This window comes from Cotesia glomerata, linkage group LG2 (assembly GCF_020080835.1).
Source record: "Cotesia glomerata isolate CgM1 linkage group LG2, MPM_Cglom_v2.3, whole genome shotgun sequence".
Taxonomy (NCBI): Eukaryota; Metazoa; Arthropoda; class Insecta; order Hymenoptera; family Braconidae; genus Cotesia; species Cotesia glomerata.
Window position 1 is genome coordinate 19,400,358 of NC_058159.1, and position 16,876 is coordinate 19,417,233.

The 16,876-nt window shown below is 35.4% G+C and overlaps 1 protein-coding gene across 5 annotated transcripts in view; it reads left to right on the forward strand.

Annotated features, from left to right (window-relative positions):
- The window catches only part of LOC123259302 (transcription factor EC), a 435,681-nt gene that overhangs the window by 32,780 nt on the left and 386,025 nt on the right, over window positions 1–16,876 (forward strand). The window contains exons 2-3 of one of the 5 annotated variants that reach the window (XM_044719666.1): window positions 416–504; window positions 1,562–1,623. The exons of 2 other annotated variants lie outside the window; for them this stretch is intronic. In XM_044719666.1, coding sequence (XP_044575601.1) covers window positions 496–504; window positions 1,562–1,623 — 71 coding nt within the window. In that variant the 5' untranslated portion in view covers window positions 416–495. Of the gene's footprint in view, window positions 1–415; window positions 505–1,561; window positions 1,624–14,474; window positions 14,997–16,876 lie in introns of those variants that run through there. 2 more of the 5 variants (XM_044719667.1, XM_044719663.1) reach the window with 2 other exon arrangements.

A 16,876-nucleotide genomic window follows, 5' to 3' on the forward strand; every position in this document is an offset into this window, starting at 1 on the left:
TTGAAATCTATCGGTAGAGCCGTTTAAAAGTTATCCCGAAAAAACCACTTCTGAAAAAATTTTTTTTCCTATTTTTTTTTAGATTTCTCCAAATTTCTCAAAATCTATCGGTTCAAATTAACAGGAAATCTAAGTTTGGCAAAGCCCTTTTCGAATCGCACCAACCGCGATGAAATCGGTTTAACCGTTCAAAAGTTATAAGAGGTTTACATACTTAAATACACAAACACACATACATACAGACATAGTGACACCCTCGCGGGAATAGTCAGGGAAGCTTCCTAGGACCTCGAAACGTTGAGATCTGATGAAAACTCGATTTCCGAAAAACGGGGTAAAACCAATAACTTCCCGATTTTTGAAAATTTTCAATTTTCTTAGCGGGAAGTTAAAAATTTTTGGCACTTTTTTCCAGGTGGGATTCATGTGGGACCAAAGTGGGAATATTTAGGGTGAAAATGGAAGACTATCAGTTTTTCAATTCATCATTTGCAAATGCATTATGTGAGCTTATATTATTAGTATATATTTGCTGTAAGTTAATTAGAAATACAAATAAAAATTAGCCGTTAAGTATAGAAAAGAATTAGGAAAAAAATTCATTCAACATTGTTAAATAAAAACAATAAAATTTAGTTAAGCTTTTTCAAATTTTGCATAACTTTACATTTTGAAAAATTTAGTTTTACGAGATTAAAAATAAATTGTAACAAATTCGGATGAATTCGAAGAAAATTTTAATCCGAATTGAAATTTAATCCCATTACTTAGAGTTTCGGAGTGAAGTAATTAAGCAATTTGCGTACGGAGTGAATCCGAAATTTTTTTTAGCAGAGTTATCCCAGATTAATTTGGGATCAATTTTAGATTAAATCCAAATACTAAATTGTTAGACTGAAATACACTTTTATGTTGTTGAAACAAGATTCATACGTGAAATTTTTTCTTCTCACTACAAAAAAAAATTTTAATTGAAAAAAATTTTTATTATCAATATGTAAAAATTCAATTTTTGAAGAATATCCAACTTTTGAGAAGATTTACATTTGTATAAGAATTTATGTTGTAAAAAAAATTAAAATTTTTGATAATGAAATTTTTATCTATATAGGAAAATTTGGTAATTACTTACAAGTGAGGTCAACTCAAGCAAAGTTGTGTTAAATTTTTTTTTTTTCATCAAATTGAACAATTTTTTTTTAAATTGTTCGTTTTTTATCTACTTTAAAAAAAAATCAAAAACATCAAAAAAAGATAAAATAGAAATTTTATCCAAAAACATGAAAGCCAAAATTTTTTCTAAATATCAAAGGTAAAAAAGCTATCGAAACCTTTATTTTTTTCTTTCACGACATTTTTTCATCATAAATGTGCCGTAAAAAAAAAGCAGAATCAAAAAAAAAATCGAAAATGTAATTTTTCACCTAGTTATGGCCCAATATTTATTTCTTATCTTTATCAATAGTCTGGCGCAATTTATATCTTGTTTTTTGACTTATTTGCTGATGATTCTAAATTTTATATGAGGATACGTAATATAAATGATTGTTTATTTTTACAGCGTAATATAGAATGCTTGGACCAATGGTGTGAGGACAATGGGCTGCAACTTAATGTTGATAGGTGTTGTATTCTTACTCTTGATAGGAGTAAATACTCCATTGCTTTTGATTACAATATGTCTGGTAAAATCTTAGGAAGGTGCACTTCTACTAAAATACTTGGAGCAACATTTGATAGTAAACTAACTTTTTCTATGCACATTAACTGTATAATATCAGAAGCATGGAAAACTTTAGGGTTCATTATACGGTTTTCCAAAAACTTTACAAACCTGAGGGCCGTAAGGCTGCTATATAATACATTTGTCAGGCCGAAACTTGAATATGCCTCGCTAGTTTGGTTTTCTACCCAGTTGGGACAATCAGCCAAGATTGAAAAGGTTCAGAGAAAATTTCTAAAATTTTTAATTTGGAAGAAATCTGGATATTATCCGCCTCGAGGTATTGCAAATCTTGCACTATGCACTGAATGTGAATACCTTACACTCAATAAAAGGCGGCTATGCACTGAATTCTCTTTTGCTACAAAACTCTTCAATAACTTGGTGGATTGTCCTCAACTCTTAACAATGTTTAAATTTAAAGCACACTGATAGAAAAACAATCTTGATTCAAGAAACTATTTTTCTTAAAAACTTGAACTCTTGAAACTAGATATAGATATATTTCTTTCAAGAATTTTTGTCTCTTGGTTCAAGATAGGCGATAACATTGATTCAAGATGTTACCGACTTGTGTTAAGAATGGCTTTTTTTTTTTGAGTCATTAATTAATTCACTTATTTCCAAGAAATAATTTTTATTTGGTATAACAATTAAAGACTATTTAGTTTTTGAAATGTACTTTGATGAATTATTTTAAGTTTTTTAAACGATAATGTTATTTTGTTTGAAAAACTTAAATGTATCGGTTGAACATAATATAGCTCTTAAGCCAAGAAAATCTAAATCAAGACAAGAAATTCTTAAAGCAAAATAATCATTTGTCTCCCAAAATAAATTCTTAGATCAAGAAAATATCTCTTGAGTCAACATAAATTTTCTATCAGTGCACCTAGTCTGGAGTAAGGAACCATATTCCCATGTACTTACCAGCTGCCAAGACCAACTTCGCACAGTCTGCACCTATTTATCGCATTTCTGATACGGTGAACCGTTTTTGTAATTCAGAATCTACGCTTGACCCGTTAAGCTGCCCTACTGGGTACCATACGGCGCCTCTTGGCAATATGGTAATAAGATGGCGGTAAATTTGTGCAATCTTTTTCTGTAGTATTAAATTATCTAAGATCTCTAATGTATCACCAGGCTACTTACTTATTCAATGTAAAAGTTACGCATAAATACTATATTAAATATTAAATTTGTTTGAATATTAGATTAAAAATATTATATTCGATGTTAAGTACAATACTAATTATAGGACATCTTGCTAAGCTTTGTAAATATATAAATTTATATTTACTCTATGTATAATTCTATTAACCCTGTTAATGGCGCAGCTGTTGGGTTTGTTTCTTTCAATAAAAATAAAAAATAAAAATATGGGGTTGACCCTACTTGTAAATAATTACCGAAAATTTAAAAAAAAAATTGCATTTCAAAAAAATTTTAATTTTCTAGAAAAAATTTTTTTGCTAGTATAAGGAGGATTTCAAATCAATCGGCCTGTTTTAAGGAATTTTACTTTTGATTCTTTCAATTTTTTTACTTTTTTCACTAAAGTTTTTTTTTTCTTAATGTTTCAATTTTTTATTTAATTTCTATAAAAATTGTATTTTTAAGTCAGTAAAGTAGGCGACTACGTAGCCGAGCGGTTTAAGTCTTAAACTGCCCGTACAACAGTCGCTTAGGCGTGGGTTCGAGCCCTGGCAGTCGCAATTTTTTCTGCGATTTCCAAGGCTTGCTCCCTTGCCGACTGTACTCTGGCCAGGTTTCTGTGGTTTCCTTGGTCACTGTGCTAAGGGGCGGGGCACAGGCAAATGCGGGTACAGACTGTAAGTCGGCCACAGCCGCGGAAAGGAGGTAAAGATGGTATTTAGTACTCATCACGAACAATAAATAGTAGGAAGAGACGTAAAAATCTCACGTGTCTAGGCCTGAAGGCTGACGCATAAAATTCCAAAAAAAAAAAAAAAAAAAAAGTCAGTAAAGTAAATAAATAAAAAAAAATAATTTCTTAAATTTTCAGTATAACATGAATAATCTCAGTAAACCGCTTAAGTTAATGTATATGAAATAAGAAATAAGAATCCACCTTAATAGCACTCCTGCTTGGATCAGTAATAACGTGAACGACTGAGGACCTAAAAGACGCAAGTTCGAGCCCAAATCACGCCAAGGATTTTTTCAATCAATAATTCCATTTCAACCCGAGATTAAATTCACTGAGTTCTAATATGATATGAATATCTAACCCTGAATTATTTTTAATTTTTTTTCCAAAATTTTAATATCTTTTCTTTCAAAATTTAGATGGAGTTCTGATGAGGATTTCCCTATCTGGACCCAAGAGGGATTGCCCAATGAGGGCCGCATAGGGCTTGCGTTACATCCCTATGTGTGGTCCCTATTGGGCAACCCAATGAGGACCCAATAGGTCTTACATTAAAATTTCTAGTCGAGATTGTGGATGTACCCATAAGGCTGTCAGTTTGTCAGAAATTTGAAGCGCTAAATTTCGACTCGGGTTATTACTTTACTTTATTGGAGGATGAATTCCAACAGTTTACATCGAATTCTCACGAGTCAGATCTTCAATTTAATAATAAAATTGAGATGAAATACTTAGTTTTGATATCATCTGATGGCCACATATCAGGCATTAATGGGCCTGAACATTTCTTTTACGGGCAGATGACGATGACATTATAAGTTTATTATCGCCTAATTTTATCGTTGTATCAATTTATTTTAATAAATATTGAAACGCATAAATATTTCTAAGAAAAAACTACAAAAGTTTTAGTTGGAATACTCTTGAAATTTTTATTACCACCATTCTAGATATTTTTCGGAGAAAAATATAATAATGGTTAACGAGGCGTTGAGAACGGATATTGTCGAATAATTATCGTTTTAACCAATGTGCTTACTTTTTTTTGTATTGCTCCATTTTAGTTAAGCGTTATAGCTATAAAATATAACTTAAAATGACACTAGTACAACTTTTATTATCTTTGAGTACGTACTTAACTTATATGCAATCTCTTTGACTTTTTCTTCTTCTTCTTTGTATTATTTATTTCCGAAGTACCGACTTTTATCGAGCAAATAACAGTAGTAGTAACCAGTTTTAGTTAAGCGTCAGATAAAGTTAAGTTCTTAAAAACATCTACGACGTCGATGTTCAGTTTGTTCATATTTATTTGAGATATATTTTTTTTCTATCTAAAGAATACATATTTATCAGAAAGATATTAAAATTAATGTAATTTGATGTTTTAAGCTGCCACTCTAAAAAAGAATCATTTTTAAAAGTTTAAAATTATTGATTTCGATCCGATTTCGAGAAGTCGGGTTTTCATCAAATCTTCACTTTCAAGGAGCCATTGCGACTATTCCTGGCTGGCTGCCTCGCACGTGTATAGGGGAGGCTGGGCACGACGGCCCCCTTAAGCTGGTTATTTCTTTTTATGGTTTTTAACCATCAAATTCGTCTAATTTTTGTCTATTTCGAATAAATCAGACAAAATTTAGCAGAAAATCGGAAAAAAATTTTTTCGAAGAGCTCAAAAACGTCATAAGTGAAATTTTCAGCGCTTAGATATGGAACTAGCGGAAAGTTGCAGGGATAGCCTTTAGGGTCAACCGTCGTCCTAATTTTTTAACTTCCCGCTAAGAAAATCGAAGATTTTCAACAATCGGGAAGTTACTAATTTCTCCGTGCAGTTTACGGCCTTGTGGTTCTCTCCGCCACACTTGTAGCAGCACCTGCTTCTGTTTGGTCCCGCATACTGGCGTGTTTGGTGTCCAAAACTAAGAAATTTAAAACAGCGGGTTACTTTTGCAACTGGGCGTATACGACAGTTCACCCAACCGATCATTATATGGGCCTTGTCAAGGGCACTGGCCCATTAATCGCACTGGCCTCGTCTACTTCGCAGAAGGCTGCCCGATTTCCTCGTGGTGTGGGTTTTGTCAAATTTACACGTTTGACCTCCAGGCTGTCAGTGAATTCACGTTTGAGTGCTTTACGGACTTCGCTCTCGGTAGAGATTTCGTCCAAGTCGAGGATCTCGATCATTGTTGTTGGTGTTAGTGTCTTGACCGTGCCGATGTTTGCAGTGGCTGACCTTACTGCATCGGTGAAAGCCTTGCTGTCTTCGGTCTTTCGAGCCATTTCAAAGAGAACGCCTCCGTGTTTCGTCTTTTTAATAGACTTTATATCTACGCCCGTCTCGACAGGGCTTACCTTGGCCTTGATTTCCTTAGGATATAAGTTTGGCCGTCTACTGATTGGACAAGAACAGCCTTAGTTCTTGTCTTCTTTCTCCTCGGTTTCTTAGAGGCTCCCTTATTTGACTGGTTTTGAGCTTTATTAGGGGGAGCCGCTGTTTCATGCTCTTTTTCCTTCTTCTTCCTATTTCGGTCCACTGTAGTCCAGATGTCCTCCCGGGCTGTCTTTTTCTGTGGTGGCTTCTCGATTATTGAAGAAGGGATGGGCGTGGACAGCTGCCTCTTCTTGTTATTGTCCTTTCCTTGATGTGGTAATTTTTGAGGAGTGACCAAAGATGGCTGTGGTTTTTTGGTTAGACTCGGAGTTGTTAGGGTCGTTGAGGCCGACATGCTTGGTGATTTGTTGGCTAACCTATATGATGTAGTGATAGATGTAACCAATTTTCTAATCTCATGATGAAGATTCTTCTTGTCTTTTATAAACTCAGCTAACTCTTCGATCTTGATGCCGAGCCTCTCCATTGGTGACTGTTGGCCTGTAACAGTCAGTACAGAGTTGATTCTTCCTCGGTAGGTTTGATTAGTGACAGGAGCAAAAGGTCCTCCACTTTTTGGAGGAATGTTGCTCAGCTGTCCGTTCTCTGCCATCTGGGCTGATTTCGTACTCCCTGTAACCTTGCTAGCATTGCTAGACAGCAGAGCCATGGGGTCTACTCCGCTGTTCAAACGGTCGCTTGATAACGACGAGTTCAGGCCCGTTTGCACGCCTTCCCTCGCCGGCACTGAAGTGTCCCTCCTCTGCCCCGTAGACGATGTTTGAAATTGATCTGGCATTTTCATATCATCTATTGCTAGGTTTTGGTCCACCCCAAGTATTCTATTTCCTCGGTACCCGACGCATCTGGCGTGCAGATATGCTGGGCATTCCCCTATCCACCACCTGGGGAGGCACCCGAGGCGGGACCCAGCAAGCGCGACACGAGTATGTGTGTGTGTGTGTGTGTTTTTTTTTTTTTTTTTTTTAACTTAGGGGGGGGGAATCCCTTTTACGGATTCCAGGCATAGCTGTTCAGCCTGGATATGTGGCGACTCGACGCAGCGTCATACTACAACTCGACGCTAACGCCCCTATCCACTAAACTCTAAACCCCTTTCCTTCTTTCCTCTAATCCCTCATGGAAACTGCCGTCAGGCATTACTTCGTGAGGGGAAGATCTAGCTACTGTTATTCCTTCTGGTGACTAAGGTGTTATTTTTCCTTCCTTCTAGTTTCTGTCATTTGCCCTTTTTCTTTTAATGGAACGCAGCTCTGTAAGCACTTCGGTGGTAAACGTGCTTGTGGCGTTCCAGGCAGCTTCGGATGCTAGCATTTCTTCTACTATTTGACTCTGGTGTGATTTTTTCGTTCAGGATCTTCTCTAACTCATCACCCTGTGGGTTAAAACGAGGAAGGTACTCCCGGAAACAGCCGTGTCCTGACAACATCTGGGTCAGATAGTAGTTGGCCTCGCCGTGATTCCGGTTAAGCCAAACGTCAATCCTTGGTATAAGTCGATGAGTCCATCTTCCCTTCTCCGCAGCATCCCATAGTTGTTGCCATCTTGCTATACTATGTTGTCGCTCTTCAGTTCTCAGTTCTTCAGCGCTCAGTGTAGATGACCTCTTTCGGTGGTATAGGTTCCGTCTTTCCTCAGCTAGAACTCTAAGAGGCAGAGTTCCAGAAATGACGCACACTGCCTCCTCGGATATTGTGTGGAAGGCGCTTGAAACTCTCAGTGCACTTAATTGGTAGACCGGTCCGGCTTTCCTCTATGATTCTTGGGTCTCCAGCGCGTCTGCCCAAACGGATATTCCATATGTGAGCACTGATGTGACTACTGACGACAGCAATAGTCTCCTGCTCTGCTTCGGGCCTCCAATATTCGGCATCAGTGTTGATAGACTAGTTACCACTGCTGATGCTTTAGCACTTACGTGTTCGATCTGTTGCTTAAAGTTCAGTCGGGCATCCAGCGTCACCCCCAGATATCGGATAAATGGTTGTGGTGCGATCTCCTGCTCGCCGACATTCAGCTTGATGTTTTCTACGATCTTTCTGCTGGTGATGAGCACAGCTTCAGTTTTGTGCTTGGCTAACTCCAACTTCATCATCTCCATCCATAGGTTAATCCGGCTAAATGTGATATCGAAAGCCAGATTGATCTCTTTCAAGTGTTTCGCGACAATCACTGCCGCTACATCATCGGCATATGCAACAAGTTTCACTTCTGATGGTAATGCCACTCTCAGGAGACCATCATACATGATGTTCCACGGCAAAGGACCCAAAACCGAGCCCTGCGGCACTCCTCCGGTTATTTCGTACTCCCTTGGACCGTTTTTCGTGTCATATTTAAGGACTCTGTCTGTAAAGTAGTTTGCTACCATTCTGCGCACTTCTTTATCTTCGAGAGCTCGCATGATGCAGTCCCAGTTAGCGGAATTGAAGGCATTTTTGATGTCCAAGGCAGCCACTAAACAATACTTCTTTCTGCCACGTTCCCATCTCTTTCCAGCGATTGCCTCCTTAGCTGTATCGACCACCAGGTTGATCGCATCCAGCGTTGATCGTCCTTTCCGGAAACCATACTTGCCTTCTGCTAGGAGTGGATCGACGACTGCTTCTATTCGTTGGTGCATTATACGCTCTAATATCTTACCCGCTGTATCCAGCATGCAGAGTGGTCGGTAGGATGATGGCTCGTCCGGTGGCTTCTTCCCTTTAGGGAGAAGTACAAGTCTTTGCTGTTTCCATCTTCTAGGAAAAATCCCTTCTTTGAGGCACGAATGTGTGTGTGTGTGTGTGTGTGTGTGTGTGTGTGTGTGTGTGTGTGTGTGTGTGTGTGTGTGTGTGTGTGTGTGTGTGTGTGTGGATGTATGTAAACCTCTCATAACTTTTGAACAGCTTGACCGATTTGATCGTGGTTGGTGCCATCCAAAAGAGCTTGACCGAACTTAAATTTTGAATATACTTTGGAAGGATTCGGACCAGTAGATTTTGAGAAATCGCAAAAAAACTACAAAAAAAAATTTTTTCAAGTGTGGTTTTTTCAGAATAACTTTTAAACAGCTCTACCGATCAATTTCAAAAACTAATCAGCTCTCAACATCAAAAAACCACGTTGATCGCCGTGAGTCCGGTCAAAATCGGTTGATTCGTTCGTGAGTTATCGTTGACGAAAGAAAACCGAAAAAACTGTTTTTTTGGAATTACTCCGAAATTTTTTGTTCTATCAATTTAAACTTGAAGAATCTCAATGAAGCTTAAAAATTGCGTCGAATGCTACCAACCGCGTGAAAATCGGTCAATTCATTCAGTAGTTATTGCGGTTTAAAAATAAAAAAAATAGTGTTTTATCAAACTTTTGAGCTCGAAGAGCTGAAAAGCATACAAAAGCTATTTTTTGAGCTCGGAGAGCTCAAAATAACACACAAATTGTATTTATGAGCCCGAAGAGCTCAAAAATGTCATAAGTGCAATTTCAAGCGTTTAAGTATATGGTATAGAATTGGCGGGAAGTTGCAGGGATGGCCTTCAGGGTCAACCGTTTTCCTAATTTTTTTTTACTGAAGCAATTGCCATCAAAATCTAGAGATTTTCCTCCCAGAAAACGTTGTCGAAGGGAAATCACGATTCTTACGAGTATTGAGTATTGCCGAGAACACGAAGAAAAAAATTAGGAAAATTGTTGACCCTGAAGGCCATCCCTGCAACTTCCCGCCAATTCTGTGCCTAAACGCTTGAAATTTCACTCATGACGTTTTTGAGCTCTTCGAGCTCATAAATACAATTTGTGTATTATTTTGAGCTCTCCGAGCTCAAAAAATAGCTTTTGTATGCTTTTGAGCTCTTGAGCTCAAAAGTTTGATAGATATTTAATAAAACACTATTTTTTGAATTTTAAAATCACAATAACTTTTGAATGAATGAACCGATTTGCACGCGGTTGGTGGCATTCAACGCAGTTTTTCAAGTTTCATATAAAATCTTCAAGTTTTAATTGATAGAGCAAAAGATTTCGGAGTAATTCCGAAAAAACACTTTTTTCGGTTTTCTTTCGTCAATGATAACTCACGAACGAATCAACCGATTTTGACCGGACTGGTGGCGATTGACGTGGTTTTTTGATGTTAAGAGCTGATTAGTTTTTGAAATTGATAAATAAAGCCGTTGAGAAGTTATTTCAAAAAAACCAGTTTTGAAAAAATTTTTTTTTGTAGTTTTTTTGCGATTTCTCAAAATTTACCGGTCCGAATCGTTTCAAAGTATATTCAAAATCTAAGTTTAGTCAAGCCCTTTTAAATGATACCAACCGCGATCAAATCGGTCACGCTGTTTAAAAGTTATGAGAGGTTTACATACACACACACACACACACACACACACACACACACACACACACACACACACACACACACACACACACACACACATACAGACACCATCGCGGTAAGAGTCAGGCAAGCTTTCTAGGACTTCGAAACGTCGAGATTCGATGAAAACTCGATTTTCGTAAAACGGGGTGAAAACAATAACTTCCCGATTTTTGAAAATCTTCGATTTTCTTAGCGAGAAGTTAAAAATTAGGAAAACGGTTGACCCTAAAGGCCATTCATGCAACTTCCCACTAATTCCATATCTATCCCTCGCGGTTTTGATAATGCCGTAAAAATACCGTAATTTTTCGGCATTTATGCTCATGCCGTATATTTACCGTTATAGTTCGCTAATAATGCGGTTAAACTATAGTTGTTTTGGCCAGTTTTTATACTGTAGTTATCCAGTATATACACTGCATTTATGCTGTACAGTTACCAAAAATATACTATACAATTACCGCATTAATGCCCAAATTTTACCCAAAAAATTCCAAATAATTACAGTAATAATACAGTAATTTTGCCGAATATTTTCTGACATAATGAACAATTATTAAAGATTTAGTTTTATTTTTAGTTCACTTCTATGTTAGAAATGAATAAAATGAAAAATTTCAAATTTTATTTTTTATTCTCCATCGCTACTTTGCAAAAACAAATACTGTTTTCGAATGAAAAATATGTAGAATATTATTTTTTAATTAGGTATTTAGCGATAATTAATATAAAATAATACATATGTTAAGTAAATATATTCTAATTTTAATTTCAATTTTTAACTTCTCACTTAGAAAATTGCAAATTTTCTAAAATTCAAAAGTTATATTGTTTCACATATATAATTATATTATTTAATTTTAAATATGCTCATCGTAAGATGGACGTTGTGGCTTAATATATGGGGTATTCCATGCCAAATCGACCACTTTTGAACTCGACCCCTTTAAATTTTGCTGAAACATTTCCATCCTTTTCTACCCTTTGAAAAACACTTTTGAGAATTTTTTCAAATTTTTTTGGCCAACCCAAAAAAAGTTATGAATTTTTCAAAAAAACGGCTTTTTTATTTTCAAATAGCCATAACTTTTTTAGGCATAGACTTTTGGGTACCTTTTTTTTTTTTTAAATTTTTGTTTTTAAATGAACTTTTTGAAAAAATATATCAGAAAATTAAATATCATCAATTCTTCAAAATAATCGGCTTTTTTTTGACCAAAACCGTTATTTTTTGGAAGTTTGACAGTTTTTTTTTTTTTTTTTTTTTTTCTCAAAAAAAATTTCAATTAATATGACAACTTTAAATTAAATTATTATATTGTTTTTGTAAAATCATTAAAAATTAACAATATTAATTAATAAGCTTAGTATTTACTATCGTTTTATAAGCTTATAAATTAAGGATATTATACCACAAAACATTTAAATTACATTTATTTTATTATAGAAATAACTTAGAAAAAAAAAATTTTTTTCCATTTTCAAATTTGACAATTTTTTCAATTGAATAAAAAATTAAAAATCCGAGCCACTCCGAGATGGACGGGAAAAGTTGTCATATTAATTGAAGTTTTTGAGAAAAAAAAAAACTGTCGAACTTCCAAAATAACGGTTTTGGTCAAAAAGCCGATTATTTTGAAGAATTGATGATATTTAATTTTCTGATATATTTTTTCAAAAAGTTCATTTAAAAACAAAAATTTTTAAAAAAAAAAGGTACCCAAAAGTCGATGCCTAAAAAAGTTATGGCTATTTGAAAATAAAAAAGCCGTTTTTTTGAAAAATTCATAACTTTTTTTGGGTTGGCCAAAAAAATTTGAAAAAATTCTCAAAAGTGTTTTTCAAAGGGTAGAAAAGAATGGAAATGTTTCAGCAAAATTTAAAGGGGTCGAGTTCAAAAGTGGTCGATTTGGCATGGAATACCCCATATATAGAATGGGCAAAAAAACAATATGGTATAGACCGGGTAGCTCAAATGGTAGAGTAGCCGACATATCCCCAGGAGGTTCTGGGTTCGAATCCCAGTCCGAGCGTTATTTAATTTGACACCATTTTTTAAATATGGTTTTAATACAGTCATTTTACTGCCTTATTACCGTAAATATGCCGCATTTTCAGCGTAAATGTATCGCATTTTTACGGTAAATGTTCCGTAATTTTTCGATAGAAAAACTGACCAAAACAACCGAAAAAATGCTGAAAAAATACCGCATTGATACTGTATAATTGCGACATTTTTTCGGCATTTACAAAACCGCTAGGAATGCGCTTAAAATTTGACTTATGACGTTTTTGAGGTCTCCTAACTTAAAAATATAATTCGTGTGCAAGAAAAAATGGAAGAAATATTAGTTTACACCAGTAAATTAGTGCGCACACGACTCACTCGTGTTCTGTACCAGACTCAGTCGGGTGCTACACCAGAATCCGTGCATAATAACCACTCTAGCGTCGTACACGACTGATTCTGGTGCAAAACACGAACCAGTCGGGTTCTAATCTTTCCGTGTGGTGATTGACGTGGTTTTTTAATGTTAAGAGCAGATTAGTTTTTGGAATTGATCGATCGAGCCGTTTAAAAGTTATTCAAAAAGATCAAATTTGAAAAAATTTTTAACTTCCCGCTAAGAAAATCGAAGATTGTCAAAAATCGGGAAGTTATTGTTTCCACCCTGTTTTGCAAAAATCGAGTTTTCATCAGATCTCGACGTTTGAAGGTCATAGGAAGCTTCCCTGACTACTCCCGCGAGGTTGTCACTGTGTGTGTGTGTGTGTGTGTGTGTGTGTGTGTGTGTGTGTGTGTGTGTGTGTGTGTGTGAAAGTATGTGAACCGCTTATAACTTTTGATCTGCTCATCTGATTTTAACGCGGTTGGTGCCATTTGAAAGGGATTGGCAAAACTTAGATTTTGACTATAATTTGGACCGATTCGAATCAGTAGATTTTGAGAAATCTTAAAAAAACTAAGAAAAAAAGTTCTTTTAGATGTGGTTTTTTGGATAACTTTTAAACGGCTCCACCGGTCGATTCCAAAAACTAATTAGCTCTAGACAATAAAAAAACCACGTCGATCGCCATCAAGCTGGTCGAAATCGGTTAATTCGTTCGAGAGATATCGTGAAAAAAACGAAAGATAACCGAATAAAGTGTTTTTACGAAATTACTCTGAAATTTTGGGTTTAATCAATTAAAACCTAAAAATTTTCATGGGACTGATAAAACTGCGTCGAATGCCGCCAACCGCATGAAAATCGGTTGATCCATTCGATAGTTATTGCGGTTTGAAAATTCCAAAAGTAGTGTTCTATGAAACTTCTATCAGACTTTCGAGCTCGAAAAGCTCAAATGCATAGAAATACTATCTCTTTGAGCTCAGAGAACTAAAAATATCACATAAATTATATTTTGAGCTCAAAAATCTCAAAAACGTCATACGTACAATTTTAAGCGCCCAGGTATAGAATTAGCGGGAAGTTGCAGGGATGGCCTTTAGGGTGAACCGTTTACTAATTTTTTTTCTTAGTTTTTCTGCGATTTTTAAAAATCTACCGGTCCAAATCGTATTTAAAACCTAAGTTCAGTCAAGCCCTTTCGAATGGCGTCAACCGCGATGAAGTCGGTCAAGCCGTTTAAAAGTTATAAGAGGTTTACACACACACACACACACACACACACACACACACACACACACACACACACACACACACACACACACACACACACACACAGACATACAGACACCATCGCAGGAATAGTCAGGAAAGCTTTCTAAGACTTTAAAACGTCGAGATCTGATGAAAACTCGATTTTTGAAAAAAGGGGTAAAAGCAATAACTCCCCGATTTTCTAAAATCTTCGATTTTCTTAGCGGGAATTTATAAAAAAGTTCCGTCAAATTGCAGCAGACCTCTTATTATGAATAAAAAATGTAAATTTTTCGGCATAATTAATGGTGTTTCAATAGTTATAACAAGAACTCACTGATGGATGTAAATGCTAAATCATAATAGCGAGATGTTTGTGTTGAGTTAATATACTAAAATTTCGACGTCATGATTTTGGCATAAACGCTGGTAGGAACTGTATGATTACTAGTACGGTAAATTTTAGTAACGTCGCGACATTAAGAGCCGTTCGATCGTGCTGAGACATGAGCCGTAGTTGAAGGTTCAGACATGCGTGCCGTATCAGAAGCTACGCGCCAAATCGTCGAATTTGAAGAACTTGTATCGCGTATGGATAACATAAATTATTCACATAATAATAGTGTAGAGAATAACTCCTCAAATCTTTTTTGTCGTCAAACCACAAATCTCCTGGCATCCTCGTATACTCCATATCGGGAAAAATTAGTACAACATGGATATACAGAAGGTCCATCTTCGTTTCCACGTACTCAAGAAGATACGAAGCGAGTAACAGTAAATATAGGTATTGACGAAGACCTTCGAATGATTCTCGAGATGGATCCATCAATAGTCGATAGACAGTTGTCACCACCATTACGACCACAGTCCGATAATGTTACAGTTTCATTCAATCAAACGGCTAATACTGACGTCACAAATTCTTGGACACCTAATACAACACGGCTACTACAAAAAAATCAATCACAAGGCTGGTATAACATTCGAAATTAACTTTAATTGTTAAGAATTTTTTTTCTTTCTTATTTCGTTAACGACAAATTGATATATGAACCATAACCATAACCACTATTACATATTCATATTGATATTCTCATGTCAACTAGCTACATAAAATAATAAGGTTAATCGTTGAGATGACAGTGGATAGGATTGATGAATACATCCATATTTATATTGCTTGTTTGTACTCTTCGTTATAATTGATTGCTTCAGAATCTGTGTTATGCATAGAATTGATGACGCGTCGTATATCTGTCGAATGTTGTATGGCTACTTGCCATGAAATGTATTGCGTACAATATATATATCAAGAGGATGAAATTTAATGTTAATTCTTGGACGTTGTCCATAATCGTTATGATTTACCGATTAATTATTGAGATGACATAACTTATTAAAAATCTTGTGTTTCTATAATGTTTAGTTTTTTCAATTTTATTTCGAATGTAAAAAAATGAAATAAGTATATCGTAGTAATAAGTCGAAAACCATTTGGCTATAAATAATGCAATCACATCTAAGACAAAATGGATTTTATTTATGCACAGCTAAAAGATTTTCGACTTGTTCGAGAATGTGTGAGCATATGTGTAAAGGAAATGTTAATTTTAGAATGTAGACTTATACGTTTGCGTAGAGAAATGAAATAAATAATTGAAGCGGTACAATATATCGCAGAAAAAATCTAATCTAAACTTAATATTTATAGTTTTTTATTTACTGCTATGAACTTCCGTTGTGTGTGTGTGTGTGTGTGTGTATGTGTGTGTGTGTGTGTGTGGGTGTGTTCGTATGTAATCCTTTCATAACTTTTCAACAATTTGACCCTTCGAAACACAGTTCGCGATATTTTGAAGGTTTATTTTAACCTTAAATTTTTTAATAATTTTAACCAATTCGGTCCTATGAATTTTAAGGAATTACATGAATAAAATTTTCAAAAATTTTTTTTTCTATTGCTAGATAACCGTAATAGTTGTCAAGATATTCACAAAATAAATTTGAAACACATGAAAAATTGTAAAATTTCAAATTTTGCATAACTTATAAAAAAAAAAAAATAAAAAAATTAGAAGAACGGTTGACTCTGAAGGCCATCTCTGCAACTTCCCGCTAATTTCATATTTAAGCACTCAAAATTGCACATACTTCGTTTTTGAGCTCAAGAAGCTCAAAAATATAATTTTCGTGTCATTTTGAGCTCTCCGAGCTAAAAAATCTGGTAACAGTTTAATAAAACACTATTTCTCAAATTTTAAAACTGCAATAACTTTTGAATGAATGAACCGATTTTCACGCGGTTGGTGGCATTCGACGCAGTTTTTCAGGCCTGATAAAGAATCTTTAAGTTTAAATTGATCAAAGTAAGAATTTCGATATAATTCCGAAAAAACACTTTTTTCGGTTTTTTTTCGACAACGATAACTCACGAACGTTAGTATCAACGTTAAGTTAGACGAATCAACTGATTTTGATCGGGCTGGCAGCGATCGACGTAGTTTTTTTATGTTAAGAGCTGATTAGTTTTTAAAATTGATCAGTAAAGCCGTTTAAAGGTAATTCCAAAAAAACCACATTTGAAAAAATTTTTTTTTGTAGTTTTTTTGAGATTTCTCAAAATTTACCGGTTTGAATCGGTCCAAATTGTATTTAAAATCTAAGTTTGGTCAAGCCCTTTCAAATGGCACCAACCGCGATGAAATCAGTCGAGCCGTTCAAAAGTTATGAGAGGTTTACATACGGCCACACACACACACATACATACAGACATATGGACATCACCGCAGAAACATTCGGGGAGGCTTCCTAAGACCTCAAAACGTCAACATCTGTTGAAAACTCGATTTTCGAA